The 15,336-nt window shown below is 42.4% G+C and overlaps 1 protein-coding gene and 1 non-coding gene across 4 annotated transcripts in view; both read right to left on the reverse strand.

Annotated features, from left to right (window-relative positions):
- Positions 1 to 577: 577 nt before the first annotated feature.
- Positions 578 to 745, reverse strand: LOC121452032. Its single transcript, XR_005974772.1, has one exon. It is a non-coding gene; the product is annotated as a U1 spliceosomal RNA (small nuclear RNA).
- A 1,325-nt stretch (positions 746 to 2,070) lies between these two features.
- LOC121451481 (zinc finger protein 426-like) overlaps positions 2,071 to 15,336 on the reverse strand; it is a 28,988-nt gene continuing 15,722 nt past the window's right edge. Inside the window, exons 3-8 of one of the 3 annotated variants that reach the window (XM_041657002.1) lie at positions 11,742 to 11,867; positions 10,492 to 10,574; positions 8,814 to 8,940; positions 6,476 to 6,556; positions 5,010 to 5,092; positions 2,071 to 4,567 (exon numbers count right to left, since the gene is read on the reverse strand). In XM_041657002.1, the coding sequence (XP_041512936.1) occupies positions 3,305 to 4,567; positions 5,010 to 5,092; positions 6,476 to 6,556; positions 8,814 to 8,940; positions 10,492 to 10,574; positions 11,742 to 11,766 (1,662 nt within the window). In that variant the 5' untranslated portion in view covers positions 11,767 to 11,867 and the 3' untranslated portion in view covers positions 2,071 to 3,304. Of the gene's footprint in view, positions 4,568 to 5,009; positions 5,093 to 5,812; positions 5,870 to 6,475; positions 6,557 to 8,813; positions 8,941 to 10,491; positions 10,575 to 11,741; positions 11,868 to 15,336 lie in introns of those variants that run through there. The other 2 variants (XM_041657003.1, XM_041657004.1) reach the window with 2 other exon arrangements.

Here is a 15,336-nt window from a genome sequence, read left to right on the forward strand (position 1 = left end):
GGTAATTCTACTCGTTTTTCTGTATCTGGGTTCTTTTGATTCTAGGGTTGCTATAGAGCTTGTTTTCTTCTCTCTGAGTAGCACTGGGATGACCCTAAGGAGAAGACCTCCGAATCAAACTAGAAGAGCTGGAAGGCTGAACTGCTTGACAAAGAATTCACAAGTCTGCATTTTTTAAAGCTTTTTTTTTTTTAACTTTTTTCCTCATGTTTCTCTGTGAGTATATACAGCAAGGTGCATGCGTGGAGGCCAGAGGACAGTGTGTGCCGGTCAGTCCTCTCCTCTCACCATATGCGTTCTGGACACTGGACTCAAGTCCTTTGGATCGGCACTACTTTCAGAGTTCTCTCAAAAGTCCTGAAAAGTCATTAAAATAACCAGGCGACGCTGGCACACGCATTTAATCTCAGTACTTGGTAGACAGAGGCAGGTGGATCTCTGTGAGTTCAAGGCCAACCTGGTCTACAGAGTGAATTCCAGGACAGGTTCCAAAGCTTCAGAGAAACCCTGTCTGGAAAACAACAACAACAAACAACCATATTTTTATATGTTACAGAGTTCATCTGTGGGCTTCAGAGGTGGCTTAGCAGTTATGTAGCTCCCCATTACCACAAATTATACAGTCAAGTTTCCCATATTTGGGGGGAATGCAGGGGTCAAAACATTTAGAGTACAATGAATAGGCCATGCTCTGTGAAAACCGCCTTTATGATCACAGTATCTCTCTCCCCTGCCAGGTATTTATGTTTTGTGTTTGAGACAATGTCTTAGTTACTATTCTATTGCTGTGACAACCATGACCAAGGCAAATCTTATTTCAAAAGCAGCAGCAGCATTTACCGGAGGCTTGCTTACAGTTTTAGAGGGCCAGTCCATGATCCTTTATTTTGGGGGGAAGCAGACATGTATGTCACTGGAGCAATAAATGAGAGCTTTACATTCCGATCTGCAGGCAGCAGGCAGAGAGATATCCTGGGATCGGCATGGGCTTTTGAAACCCACCTCAAGTGACGTACCTCCTCCAAGGCCATCCCACCTAATCCTTCTCAAACCATTACACCAATTGAGGACCAAGCATTCAAACAGGAGTCTTTCTCATTCAAACCACCACAAACAGGAACTCAGTTAGCCCTGAGCAGCCTCAAACTTACCATGGCAAGGGTGACCTTGAAGTCCTAGTCCTCCTACTTCCACCTCCTGAGTCCTGGCAAGACAGGGGATCTACCATAACACTCACTTTTATTTTTGTTTTGAGAGGGGATCTGATGACACCCAAAATGGCCTCAAACTCAATATGTAGGGAATACTGGCCTTGAATTCCTAATCAATCTGGCCTCATGCCCTCAAGTGTTAGGATTATATTAGTGTGCCATTATTTTCATGCTATTTGTTTAACTTATTATTATTATTATTATTATTATTATTAAAAATTTCCACCTCCTCCTCACCTCCCATTTTCCTCCCTCATCCCCCCACGCTATTTGTTTTTTTTAAGATTTTTTTTCAGGAGGGAGGTGGTGGTACATGCCTTTAATCCCAGCACTTAGCAGGCAGAGGCAGGTGGATCTCTGAGAGTTCATTGCCAGCCTAGTCTACAGATCAAGTTCCAGGACAGTCAGGGCTACACAGATAAACTTATTTCAAAAAAAAAAACAATCAGAAAAGAATTTTTATTATTTTGTGTGCATGAGTGTTTTACCTACATGTATTTATGTGTAGCACATGACTGTATGATGTTCTCAGGAACCAGAAAAGGACATCAGATGAGCTGAAATTGGAGTTACAGGCATGATTGTGAGCCACCATGTAGGCACTGGGAACCAAATACTAGGCCCTCTAGAAGAGCAACAAGTGCTCTTACCTGCTAAGTCATCATTTTAGCCCCACCCTTTGATTTTTAAAGATAGATAGGATATTAAAGAAAAATGTTAAAAAAAGAAAGACAAGATCTTGCTGTATAGCACAGGTCTTAAACTCAATCCTACTTCTACCACACAAATTGTAGGATTATAGAAACAGGGGCCACTGCAATCAGACTTGTATGCAACCAAAGCATTGAGTAGTCTAAAGGTTTATTCATTGATTATTACATCTATTTGTTAGAGCTAATGCAACAAAGAAACACACCAGGTAGCTTAAACATGGTTATTCATTTCTTACAATTTGGAGGCTGGAGATCAAAGATCAGCACAGCTCAGGTAGTTTCCTCTGGAGGCCACAAGCAGAAACTCCTTGGTAACAATCTGTCTCTATTTGCAGAAGGCTGAAGACTTATTATTTATTATGATCATCTCCGTGTGCATCCTGCTGCACCTTAACCTTCTGAGGACATCAGTCATGCTGCCCAAAGGGGCTCATTACAACATACCTTCCTTTTCATTGTCATTACGTGTATAATAAGTGTTTTGCCTGCACATGTAGGTGAAGTCTATGTTTGCTGAGCACTTACAGAGGCCAGAGAGGGTGCCAAATCCCCTGGAACTAGAGTTGTGGATAGTTGCGAGTTGCCATGTGAGTGCTGAGAACTGAATCCATGTCCTCTGCAAGAGCGGCAGGTGCTTCTAACTGTTTAAGCCATCTCTACAGACCCTCATTTTAATTTTCAAAATATATTATTACTGGGGGCTGGCAAGTGGGCTTGGGTGCCACAGCATTCACGTGGAGGTCAGAGGACAGCTTATAAGAGCCACTTCTCTCCTTACACTGTGGGGAACCAGGGATAGAACCCAAGTTGTCAGGATTGTATGTAGAATGCTTTTATCTGCTGAGCCATCTCAATGGCCCTCCATTAAGTTCTTTAAAAATTTACTTATGACTGTGGCATATGTGGGAAGTAAGCAAACATACGGAGGTCAGAGGACAACTGTAAGGCACTGGTCCTCTTACCCTGTTGAAGCATGATAAGGTCTCTCAGAAGATAGCTGGCCTGTGAGCTTCCAGGCGATTCTCCTGCCGGACTCCTATCTTGTAGGACTGTTGGCAATACAGATGAATGCCACTATTGTCTATTTTACACGCATACAGATCAAATTCAAGATGTCAGACATTCACAACAAGTGATTTTATCCACTGAGCCATCTTGTCAGCAATCGTTTTAATTTTTTTGACATGGAGTACTTGTGTTGCCCAGTTTGGATTTAAATTTATCCCCCATCTTCAGCCTCCTGAGCAGCTACCATACAGTACTGCTCCAAGCTGTATATATAATTTTAACAGTTTCTCTCCACTGTGAGTACCATCATGTCTTCAAAGTAAACTAGAGCAAATCATGGCTTTCTCACACAGCTTCCATCAGCCAGGCTACTCACTGGTGAGTTCTTTCATGCCTCCGAAGGGAACGGGGATGACTGTAGGCTCTTCCACACTGCTGACACTTATATGGTTTTTCTTCAGTGTGAGTGTGACTTATTTCATGAATTCGGAAGGAACTGGGGCAGATGAAGGCTTTCCCACACTCCTTACATTCATAGGGCTTCTCTCCAGTGTGGGTTCTTTCGTGTATCTGGAATGAAGTGGAATGACTGAAGGCTTTTCCACACTGTTTGCACTCATAGGGTTTTTCCCCAGTGTGGATGCGCATGTGAATTTTAAGGTGAGTGGAATAGTTGAAGGCCTTCCCACATTCCTTACATGTGTGTGACCTTTTGGCACTATGCGTTCTCATGTGATTGTTAAGACATGAAGGATACCCAAATGCTTTCCCGCAAATCTTGCACACGCATGTCTTCTCTTCAGCGTGCATCTTCAAATGTCCATTCAGATTTGAAGAAATAGCAAAGGCTTTGCCACATTTGACACACACAAAAGGCTTCTCTCCTGTGTGCGTTCTTACATGTTGAATAAGTCGTGAGGATGTAAGGAAGGCTTTCCCGCACTCCTTACATTCATAAGGCTTGTCACCATTGTGAGATCTAACATGTATACTAAGTCCTGAGTACTGAGTGAAGGCTTTCCCACACTGACTACACACATAGGGTTTCTCTCCAGTGTGAGTTCTTCCGTGTATCTGAAATGAGTTGGAGTAATTGAAGGCTTTCCCACACTCCTTACATTCATAGGGCTTCTCACCAGTGTGGGTTCGCATGTGAATGTCTAGATATGCAGGGTATCTATAGCCTTTCCCACACTCCTTACACCTGTACGGCTTCTTTGCATTGAGAGTTTCTATGAGCACAGCCAGTCTCGAGTTTATGAAACTTCTCCCGTATTCATTCCAATCATAAAGTCTGTCTCCACTGTGAGTTCTTCTATGTGTTTGAAGATGTGTCTGATTAATAAAAAACTTCCCACAGTCAATGCATTCTAAAGACTTCTCTTGTGTGGCAGTTTTTCGATCAACTTTAACTGGGGTCGTAGAGGCTCCCTCACTCTCACTGAGTCCAGAAGGTTCCTCACCAGCGCAGCTTTTCTTGGGAAGCATCAGGAAGTCTCTTCTGTACTGACCGCAATCATCGTCATCCCGTGTCGCTTGAGTTTTCGGATGTGTCTGAAGGGGTGAGAGGTCACTGCAGAAGGCTCCAGACTCCATCCAGTTATGGAGCTCTCCTCCACTCTGGCTTCCTGTTTGCTGGTAAGAAGGAAGAACAACGTTTTGGTTTTGCAGCCAATTGTTAATGTTATAAGCATTTGATAACAAAACATTGCAATTATGGTTATTTCCACTACCTGCATACAGTTCATACTAAGTGGTGGGATTAAACACTTTCTCCAGAATGCTGTGTCATCTGCTCTAATCTTTAAAAGCTTTCTGCACCAGTCCAATAAAAAGATGTAATTTGTATGAGTTCTGAAGCAGTGAGTTTCACTACACATTGGGGACACAATTTCATATTATTTCTTCAGACATTTGTTCTTGTATATTATCTACTTCTCTCAAAGCTCCTTTAATGGAATTCCTAGTTTTCTCCTCGAAGAGCTTCAAATATGCCAAATAGGTACTCTACAAGAGACACATCTTTAGCCTCTAGTTTCCTTTGAGAATAAAAATAAGATAAAATTTTTATTCTTACCATTTGCAACCCACTGGGCATGTTACCCCTCAAAAATTCCTGTTGGAATGCCGAACATTTGGTTTCAGGCTGCATTTTCCATTCTGAAGTGAAACAGAAAAATAAAGGTAGGAGTATGGAGAAGGAGGTAGAAAGCAGGAATTAAAAAAATAAGGTTTGGGCTGGAGAGATTGCTCAGTGGTAAGAGCACTGACTGCTCTTCTGGAGGCACCCACATGGCAGCTAACAACTGTCTCTGACTCCAATATCTCACATCCTCACACAGATCTCAGTGCAGGCAAAATACCAATGCAAATAAAATAAAATAAATTATTTTTAAAAATAAGGCTCATTTATTTTATTTTGAATATTAAAAGGTAGAAAAAGTAGAGCCAGATGAGGATTTTTTTTCTGTTTTATTTTTGAGACTACACAGCTCACACTGTGCTGACTTCATAGCCATTCCGACTCATTCCTGAGTAGAAGGACTACGGGAATGTGCCATCATGTCAGACAAAGATAATGACACTGCATCGAACTTTCAGGCTGTATCAAAAGTTGATCCTATAAAAATTAAAAGTATGGTAAACAGAAAGAAATTATCAGGGAAAGAGAGTAGAAAACTTCTAGAAAAAGAGCATCTCTCAAAGCACTAAGTTTAAGTAAGCTAAAAGAATATCGGAAGTTGAAGATTTTTCTTCTTGCCTCAGAGTTCTGAGACAAATTTTATCTTGAAGAACTTCATTATAGGAGCTTGATTGGTTCAACGGATAAAGTGCTTATTACACAGTGTGAGGGCCTAAGCGCAGAGCCCCAGAACTCACATAAGGCTGTCTGTAATTCCAGTATATCTATGACAAGACAGTAGATGAAGACAGGAGGATCCCCAAAGCTTGCCGGCCCGCCACATGCAGCAGCAAACAGAGGCTCTGTCAAATGAGGTGGAAAGTGAGGACAGACCAAAGGTTCCCTCTGACTCCAAAACACATACGTGGGAACATGTACACACCCCCCATACACGAGAATTTTAGAGCTTCTGTAAAATATTCATTCACCCCTTCATTCGCTTACTGAGTGTGTATGTGCAGACATATGCAAGCGTCACAGCACGCATGTAGAGGTCAGGGGACTCTGGGCGTTGGTTCTCTCTTTCTACTGTGTGGATTACAGGGATTGAACTCAGGTTGTCAGGCTTGGCCGCACATGCCTTTACCTACTGAGCCATCTCTCCAGTCCAACACAAGGGTTTTGTTTTTATTTTAAGTTTATTTCAATTGCAAACATACTAAACTTTCATTAAATAGAACTTCCAAGCCCAGTGATGGTGGTGCATGCCTTTAATCCCAGCACTTGAAGCAGAGGCAAGTGGATCTCTGTGAGTTCGAGGCCAGTCTGATCTACAGAGTGAGTATCAGGATAGCCAGGGCTATACAGAGAAACCGTGTCTCAGAAGAAAAAGAAAAAAATTAATTTCTATGAATACTGACCTGGGAAAACTATGTTCTGACATGTTCTAAATTCTTCTTGTTCCAACCAAGAAACCAGACTGGGTTTGATGAGCTGATATCCTGTGCACAAGGTAAGACACACTGATGAGAAGGCTTAGAGAAAAAAATGACAGAACTTCCCAGGGTTTAAGAATTAAAAAATTTTGCTTTTTCTCCAGTGTTTGGAGACAAGTGCTGGCTTCAAGCTCACAAAAATATTACTCTTATTGCCTCCCACATGCTTGAATTCCAGAAGTGTGCACCAAACTGCCAGGAACTAGATAATGATAAATATCTAATGATAAATAAATAATAAATAATGATAAATAAAGAGAAATAATTTTTAAGGCGCTAATTATACAAGTACCACCTGTCTATGCCTCAAAGTTTAGCTTGCTCTGGAGCCTAAGACCCCAGTTAATTTAGTCGTATATACATTTACAAAGTACTAGAGTTTTCTTTCTATAGTACTGGAGGTTGCACCCGGGCCCTGCAAGTGATAGGTGCTCGACCACTGAGTCGTATCTCAGCCCAGCACTTTACTTTTACTCAAACAGAAAGTAAGAACAGCTGGGAAAATATGTTTTAATGTACTGGGGTGGTTCTCAAAAAGTCCAGGTCTCCATATATTTTTTGCTGGGTGATGGTGGTGCATGCCTTTAATCCCAGCACTCAGGATACAGAAGCAGGTGGATGATGTAGGATGTCCTTCTGTATGTATCGCTTTTATTGGTTGATGAATAAAGCTGTTTGGGCCAATGGCTTAGCAGAGTAAAAACAGGCAAGAAATCTGAACAGAGATCTATAGAGACAGTAGACAGAGTCAAGGAGACACCACGTAGCTGCCAAAGAAGTAACATGCTGCACCGATAAGTCACAGCCTTGTGGCGATACAGATGAATAAAAATGGGTTAATTTAATACTCAGAGCTAGCCAGTAAGAAGCTTAAGACACTGGCCAAACGGTGTTGCAATTAGCACAGTTTCTGTGTGGTTATTCGGGTCTGGGTGGCTGGGAAATGAAAGTACAGTGTCCATTTACATGGGGATCTCTGAGTTCAAGGCCAGCCTAGTCTACAGAGTGAGTTCTAAAACAGCTGGGGCTACACAGAGAAACCTTGTCTTATAAACAAAAAACAAAAGAGAGAAAGAGGAGAGAGAGAGATCTGCAACAAAGAGATCTTTGTTCCTCTAGAAAAAATAACCACAAGTGGCTCATATATAGTATTATTAATCACAGTCATCAAGATAATTAAACTTTCTAATTTACTTATTATTTTGTATGTGTGTATAAGTGTTCATGTATGTAGGTGTACTTCTGTATATATGGTGGCTAATATCACACCTAGGCTTTACAGGAGAGCTGTGGCCCTAACTCAGGTCCTCTTGCTAGAGCAGTAACCATCTTCCTGAGTCATCTCCCCGAGCCCTTCTTAACTAAGAGCATGTGTTTGTGGATATGTATGTGTGTGGTATATGTGGTATATGCATGTGTGTGTGCAGGTATGAATGCCTGTGCCCACGTGCAAAGGACAAAGTGGGGTGCTGGGTGCTTTACTCTAGGGCAGTCTCTCCTGGAACCTTGGCTTGTGTTTTCCCCGTGAGACTGGCACCCAGTGAGCCTCAGTGATTCTCATTCCCAACCTCTCCTCAGTGCCACACCAGGGTTACAGGTGCATGCAAGACCACAATCCACTTGTTAGATAAGTACTGGGATCCCCACCCCAGGTCCTCAAGCAACTGCTCTTAACTGCCGAGCCATCTCTTGAACTCCAAGAGAATTTATAGACACATAAATGATATAAGATTATACACTGAGGTTTCTAATTTAGCCTATCAATGTAGAGAAGGAAAATATATACTTTCTTTTTGGGGTGGAGGACAGGGTTTCTCTGAGTAGCATGGATATCCTGGAATTCACTCTGCAGACCAAGATGGCCTCAAACCCAAAACTTTGCCGGCCTCTATCTCCTAAGTGCTAGGACTAAAGACATGAACCACCACCAACCAGCAAAAATATATATTAAATATATATTAAACTTTTTGAGAACCACCCCAGTACATTAAAACATATTTAAGGTGGTATATACCTTTAATTCTAGCATTCAAAAGACAGAGGCAAGGCTAATATTTGTGAATTTGAGGTGATCCTGTTTTACATCTCAATTCCAGGCCAGCAAGGGCTACACTGAGAACCTCTGTCTCAAAATACAACAAAACAAAACCAAAAAACAAAATATGCATTTAGGGATGGGGCTGTGTCTTATTCAGAGCTACCATCACCGTTCCTGACACACAGTCAGTCCATGGGAGGCTGCAGGGAGCAACAGCAGTCTCACCTACTGTGGCCAGGTTCCGGTAGTTCTCCAGCATCACGTCTCTGTAGAGGCTTCTCTGGGATGAGTTCAGTGAGGTCCACTCTTCCTGGGTAAAGTCCACAGCCACATCCTCAAAGTTCACCAACTCCTGAAATATTGAACACATGCCATGCTGGTCTTAGCCAATTAAGATCTTTGTTAATGAACATGGGAGGATGAGGAAGTGGAACCCAACATCTAAGAAAATTCTCTGGTCTCTAACACCAAGGTCCAGTGGCTTTACAAACTCCTCTTTAAACTCACGTGTGTGTGTGCATGGTGTATACACATGTAAACTGATAGGAACACTTGCCTATGCAAGTTCATGTGGGATGACTTCCTCAGTTAATTCTTCGCCTTGTTTTCTGAGACAGGCCTTTTAATTGAACCTGGAAACTGCTGTTTCGGCTAGACTGGCTGATCAGTGAGCCCTGGAATCTACTCGTCCCCACCCCAACCCTGAAATTACAGACATAAGCAGCCACGCCAAGTTTTACATGGGTACTGGGTCTCAAAACTCAGGTCCCTCTATTTGTACGAAGCCCTTTACCCACTGAGGCATCGAGGACCCCAGCCACCTTTTTACCTTGCTGGAGACAGAACCCAGAACCCTGACTGAGCATGGTAAGCAAGAACTCTACCGCTGAGCTCCATCTTCTGCTTTATTCTTGCTCTCTTATTTCCTCAAGTTAAATGTCACTGCTGACTAGGAACTGGTACCAAAAGTACACAAGAACATCATGGTATTTCTCTGTATTAGACACAGTAGCCAGCACCTCCTAAAGATGTGATGAGTGTGTATACATGAATAAATGTCTTAGAAAAGGAGGCTATCTCATCTACCTTATCGTTTGCCAGGGAACTCAAAAAAGGAAGAAACATTGCTGGTCAGGGGCCAGCAAGACGGCTCAGTGGGTAACGTTACTTGCTGCCAAGACTGATGACCAGGTGTGGACCTCAGACACACATGATGCAAGTAGAGCACTGACTTTTGCAGTTGTCCTCTGAATCACACACACTGTGGCATGTGCTCTACACACACAAACACACACACACACACACACACACACACAAATGTAATAATCAAAGAAAAATGATCTGACACCATGAAGGTAAAGCTAAGATCAAGATTAACTGTAAAATTCCAACTCACTTAATAGGAAAGGTTTTGTCATAATCACTGGCAACTTGACACAAACTAGACACATCTGAGAATAGGGAGTGTTAACTGAGGAACTGCCTTCATCAGATTGGCCTGTGGGCATTTTCTTGATTTCTGATTGATGAAGAAAGGCCCTGTCCACTGTGGGTAGTACCATTCCCCAACAGGTGAGGTGGGGTGTTTAAGAAAGGTAGCTGAGCAAGTCAGGATCATGAGACAGTAAACAGATTCCATCACTGGTCTCTGCTTCAGTTCCTGCCTCAAGTTCCGGCACTGACATCTCTCAGGGCTCGATTATGATCTGAGAATTGTAAACTGATGGTTTTTTATCATGGCAACAGAAAGCAAACTATGACAGGGTCTCTATCCCGGGAAGCCAGAGCCTTAGGTGAGTGAAGCTCTATTTGCTGTAAACAGCTCTAGAGACAAGTTTGTTCAGAGGAAATTGTCTGTAGGTGGAATGTTTTGGATGTGTGTGCATGTGTGTATCTTTTTTACCTGATAATTCGTCAGGCAGTCAGTCAGCATCCTTTGTGCTGATACCTTCTCTTCTTGACGGCAGACTGAGTCCCCTGAAAGATCTCATGGAAAAGGAAGCAGGTATGAATACTGAGTGGTGCAGAGTCTCATCCGAAGGCACAGGAGTCATTCCACCCTAGTACAAAAGCCTCACGTCATCAATCTAACTATAGACTGACATCTCCTCCCTCCCTCCTGGTCTCCATCTTTCTTGTTCTGTGCTTCTCAATATTGTTCTCTCTCTCCTTCTTCTCTCCCTCATTTGTACCCCACCTCTCTCTCACACACACACACATCTGAGAGCCCGTTCCCATCCCTACATGCTATAGAATGCTAGCGCAGTCCTGTGTCATCTACAACCTGAAAGAAGGATGCAAGGAATGCTTCTTACTAGGGCAACTCTATTAATAGCATCTTCATCTCATAAGGAAGGAAGCTTTATGCCCTGAAGACGCCACTTTATCAGGGTTGGAGCTGTAGCTCAGTCAGTGCAGTACTCGCCTGGAGAGCATGAAGCCCCAGGCTCCATCTTAGAATAAATGGGTATAAATGGTGCATACCTATCATCCCAGCTCAAGAGGTGGAAGCAAAGGGATCAAGAATTCAAGGCCATCACCAGTTACCTAGCAAATTCAAGGCCACCATGGGCTACATGGGGCTCCATCTCAAAAAAAGAAAACTGTTGGGGGATAGGGAGATGGTTCAGTGGCTAAGGACTCAGGTTCAATTCCCAGCACCCACATGGCAGCTCACAACTGTCCAGTCCCAGGAGATCTGACACCCTCTTCTGGCCTCAATAGGCACCACATACATACATACACACACACACACACACACACACACACACACACACACACACGATGCATAAACAAACACTCATACATATAAAAATAAACAAAATCTAAAACAAAAATGTACTTTATCATGACTATAAAACATATAATGAGGGCTGGAGAGATGGCTCAGTGGTTAAGAGCATTGCCTGCTCTTCCAAAGGTCCTGAGTTCAATTCCCAGCAACCACATGGTGGCTCACAACCATCTGTAAAGAGGTCTGGCACCCTCTTCTGGCCTTCAGGCATACAGACAGAATATTGTATACATAATAAATAAATAAATATTTTTAAAAAAACATATAATGAAGACTGCACCTTTACCCCAGAGGCGCTACAAATATTCCTGTGGGTCAGCAAGTGGGTTTCAACCTGTTTTCAATTCCTAAGGCCTTACCGTGGGAAAAGTCAGTGGCTGCCATCCTGTAACACAGAAGTGGGTCTGGATGTTCTTTCCACTGGAGCTGCCGTCACTGCAGTGCAGCTGGTGGGTTCAGAGGACAGTGGCACTCTCCATTGCCTGCTGGACACAACCATCAGTGTTTCCGCAGTATCAATCCCTAGTTAACATCAGTTACTCAGACAATACCTATCAATTATACATTAACTATATGCAGGAAGTACACAGGAAGATCATTACACAGTGCTCTCTGAAACATGAATTCTAGTGATACCAGCTGCAATTTACTGAGGAATGCTATGCAGCAAGTGTGCAAGGAGTGTGTGTGTCCGTGTGTTCAATTAATCATTACAATCACCCTTCACAGTAATACAACTGCCCTTAAAAGATCTATATTCAAAGCCTGTAATGCCAGTGCTACACACTGGATATCTGTTGCTCTCATTGGTTTGATAAAGGACTCTCACTGATTTAACAAAGGGCTAAATGGCGAATAGCTAGTCAGGCATAGGTTAGCAGGACTTGTGGACAAAAAGAGAGAATGGGGATGAAGAAGGGCAGAGTCACCAGCGAGATGCAGAGGAAGCAGGAGATGAACATGCTCTGCTAAAAATAAAGGTACTACCACATGATAGAGCGTAGATAAATCTAGTTAGTAACAAGGCTAAGCTATCAGCTGAGCATTTACAATTAATAACAAGTCTCTGTGTGGTTGAGAGCTGGCTGGTGGAACAGAAAGCCCTGCAAACATGCCAGCCCTTGAGAGGCTGCACCAGGGAAATGGCTGTGAATTCAAAGCTAGCAGGGATATAAACTTTGCCTCAAAAAAAAAAAAAAAAAAAAAAAAAAAAAAAAAAAAAAAAAAAACAGGGAGTTGGCAAATCGGCTAAGCCAGTAAGGCACTTGTGTCCAGACAATGAGCTTCACAGCTTGAGTTTGATCTCCACGACCCATGTAAAGGTGGAAGGCACCCTTCTCCCTACATCACACACTATACACACAAAGAAAATAATTAGAAAATTTAAAACAGAACAAAACAGGAAAGGATCTATATTCAGAGAGCATTAGCGATTGCTCATTTATCATCTGGTTCAGAAACGATGATGCAGGACTTAAAGGCAGGTAAAGGTTTCTTTCATTGCCATGCAAACTTGCCCTCATCTTCAACAAGTGGGAAAACTATATGTACAACAAGCAGATGGTTATTTTCTTATCTGTGTGTACACCTTCTGCAAATGTGCACACGCAGAGGCCAGAGGTTTCTATGCCCCACCCCATCCTTCTCCACCCATTCATTTAAGGTGGGTGTTTCCCTGAGCCAGGGGCTCACGTTTTCTCAGCTGTGCTGAAAGCCAGAAAGCTCCAGTGGTCCTGTCTCCATCCTCCTTAGGACTGGAGTTACAGATGTTAATTGGACACATAGTTTTATACACGAGTGCTCAGATCTACAGCAAGTGTACTTGAAAATTGAGTCATCTTTATGGTCCCAAAATAATCCTTTTGTTTTCAGGTAGATTTTTTTTTGGTGGTGGTCTTTGATCCTGTTTGACAGGTGTGGAGGATGGAACACAAGATTCATACAGGATAGACAAGAGTTCTACAACTGAGCTATATCTCAATCTTAAATGTAAAGGTATTTGGGCAGGGGGAATCTCAAATCATAATTTAAGCAGTAAGCAACCTCAGTAAGGTCTTGGTAGGAAACTCAAGCCTTCTTCCCCTAGCACAGGGGATGGCTAGAGCAAAATTAGATCTATTCAACACCTTTTTTTATGGGTCTTTTCAGAGAACCATCTTTTCAGTTTTTGTTTTAGGGTTCCTGTTTGCCTGTCTGAAACAAAATTAATAATAATAATAATAATAATAATAATAATAATAATAATGTAGAAATAGTGTTTCATAGTGTTTAATTTTTTTCACCAGTTTGCTTTAATTTCCTTCTCACACTTTTCTTCCTTCTTCTTCCTCTTCCTCCTTTTCCTCTTTTTTTTCCCCTGAGACAGTTTTCTGTATAGCCCTGGCATACTTGGAACTTGTTCTATGAACCAGGCTGGCCTTGAACTCAGGGATCACCTGTCTCTGCCTCCCAAGTTGTTTTTAAAAAACAAAACATAACAAAAAAAAGCAAAAAATAAAACAAGGTCTCATGTCCTAGGCTGACCTCAAACTCACAATGTAGCCAAGGTTGGTCTTGCACTTCTAATCCCCTTGCCGCCATTTCTCAAGTGCTAGAATTAGCACAGATGTGTGCCACCATGCCCAGTGGATGTGGCAATGCTGATCAAACCCAGAGTTTTGTGCATGCTAGGCAAGCACTATACCAAATGACTTATATCCCCAGCCCTCCCTTTAGTTCATCATTAAGCATTATGTATCTTAAAAATAATTCTGTGGACTGGAGAGATGGCTCAGCTGTTAAATCCTAGGTTCGCAACCAAAAATATAAAAAGCATTTTTGTTAAAACTTAATGGCAATCATCAATGAATCAAACCCTGAAGAGCAGTCCAAATAATATAGTTACACAGTTCATTATCGATAAATCAAATTATACACTCACAGAAACCTTACACAGGCCCTATCCATAGATCAGACTAAAATATTGACTCTAAGATATAATTAAAATTCAAACACATCTTTGTGGGAAGAGGGGAAGCATATATCGTGTGCACAAAGCCTAGGGGACATGGGACGTCCGGTTCTACCCCTTTCCACCACATTCCACTGAGACAGCATCTCTCACTGGATCCCCAGCTGACCGGTAGCCAGTGAGCCCCGGCAATCCTTTGCCTGTCACACCACTGGGCCTACAGGTACCCAGATGACTATGCCATGGATATTGGGGGTTGAACTGTTTCTCACACTGTACACAGTGTTCTCACTCACTGAGCCAACTCTTCAGTTCAAGTGTACACATCTTAAATATGCACTGGGGTTTTAATAAAGGCTTACATCCTAACACATTCCTAAACAAGATAAAAGCATCTCCACAGAAAGACCACAGTCCTCCCTTTCCAGTTCCTTCTTGAATTTGTGATTTCTGGCTTCAGTCTGCCAAGTACTTGGGTTACAGGTATGTACAATGCCTGGCTCCCAGTCAAGCATTTGTTTTCTTTTGTCTACCAGATATAATAATACGTAGTGAAAACGGGACAAGCTGTTCATCTTTTCCAAATGTTGACTGCGGAGGCAAAAAAGCCAGAAATTCCTTTCTCTTGTTTCAGTGTCCTGTGATGCCCTGTTATCTAACAAAAGCGTAACTCTTAGCTTAACCGTGGCGTCTCACCCCAAATGGCCAATCTTTTCTTCCCTTTTTGTTAAAAATGGGTTTTCTTGCACCAATCTTAGAAAGGACAAATGGTGTTTATAAAGCTTACTATCTAGCAGGATGCTGAAGTGTCACCTTTTATCTCAATGACCCCCAAACAAATGGCCCAGGATATAAGTTAGGTTAATGTCTCTTAGCTTCTACAGAAGGTACCCATTCTCTCTCAGAGGCAGCAAGTGCCTGAGAATTTCTATGCCGTGTTTGTCAACAATGCATAGTAGTAATGTGTGTTTGTGTGTGCATGTGCGCTAATGCGCATGTGTGTG

The sequence above is a fragment of the Microtus oregoni genome, unplaced genomic scaffold (genome assembly GCF_018167655.1).
Source record: "Microtus oregoni isolate MIOR12 unplaced genomic scaffold, Mior012 000008F_ref0000371, whole genome shotgun sequence".
NCBI classification, from domain to species: Eukaryota; Metazoa; Chordata; class Mammalia; order Rodentia; family Cricetidae; genus Microtus; species Microtus oregoni.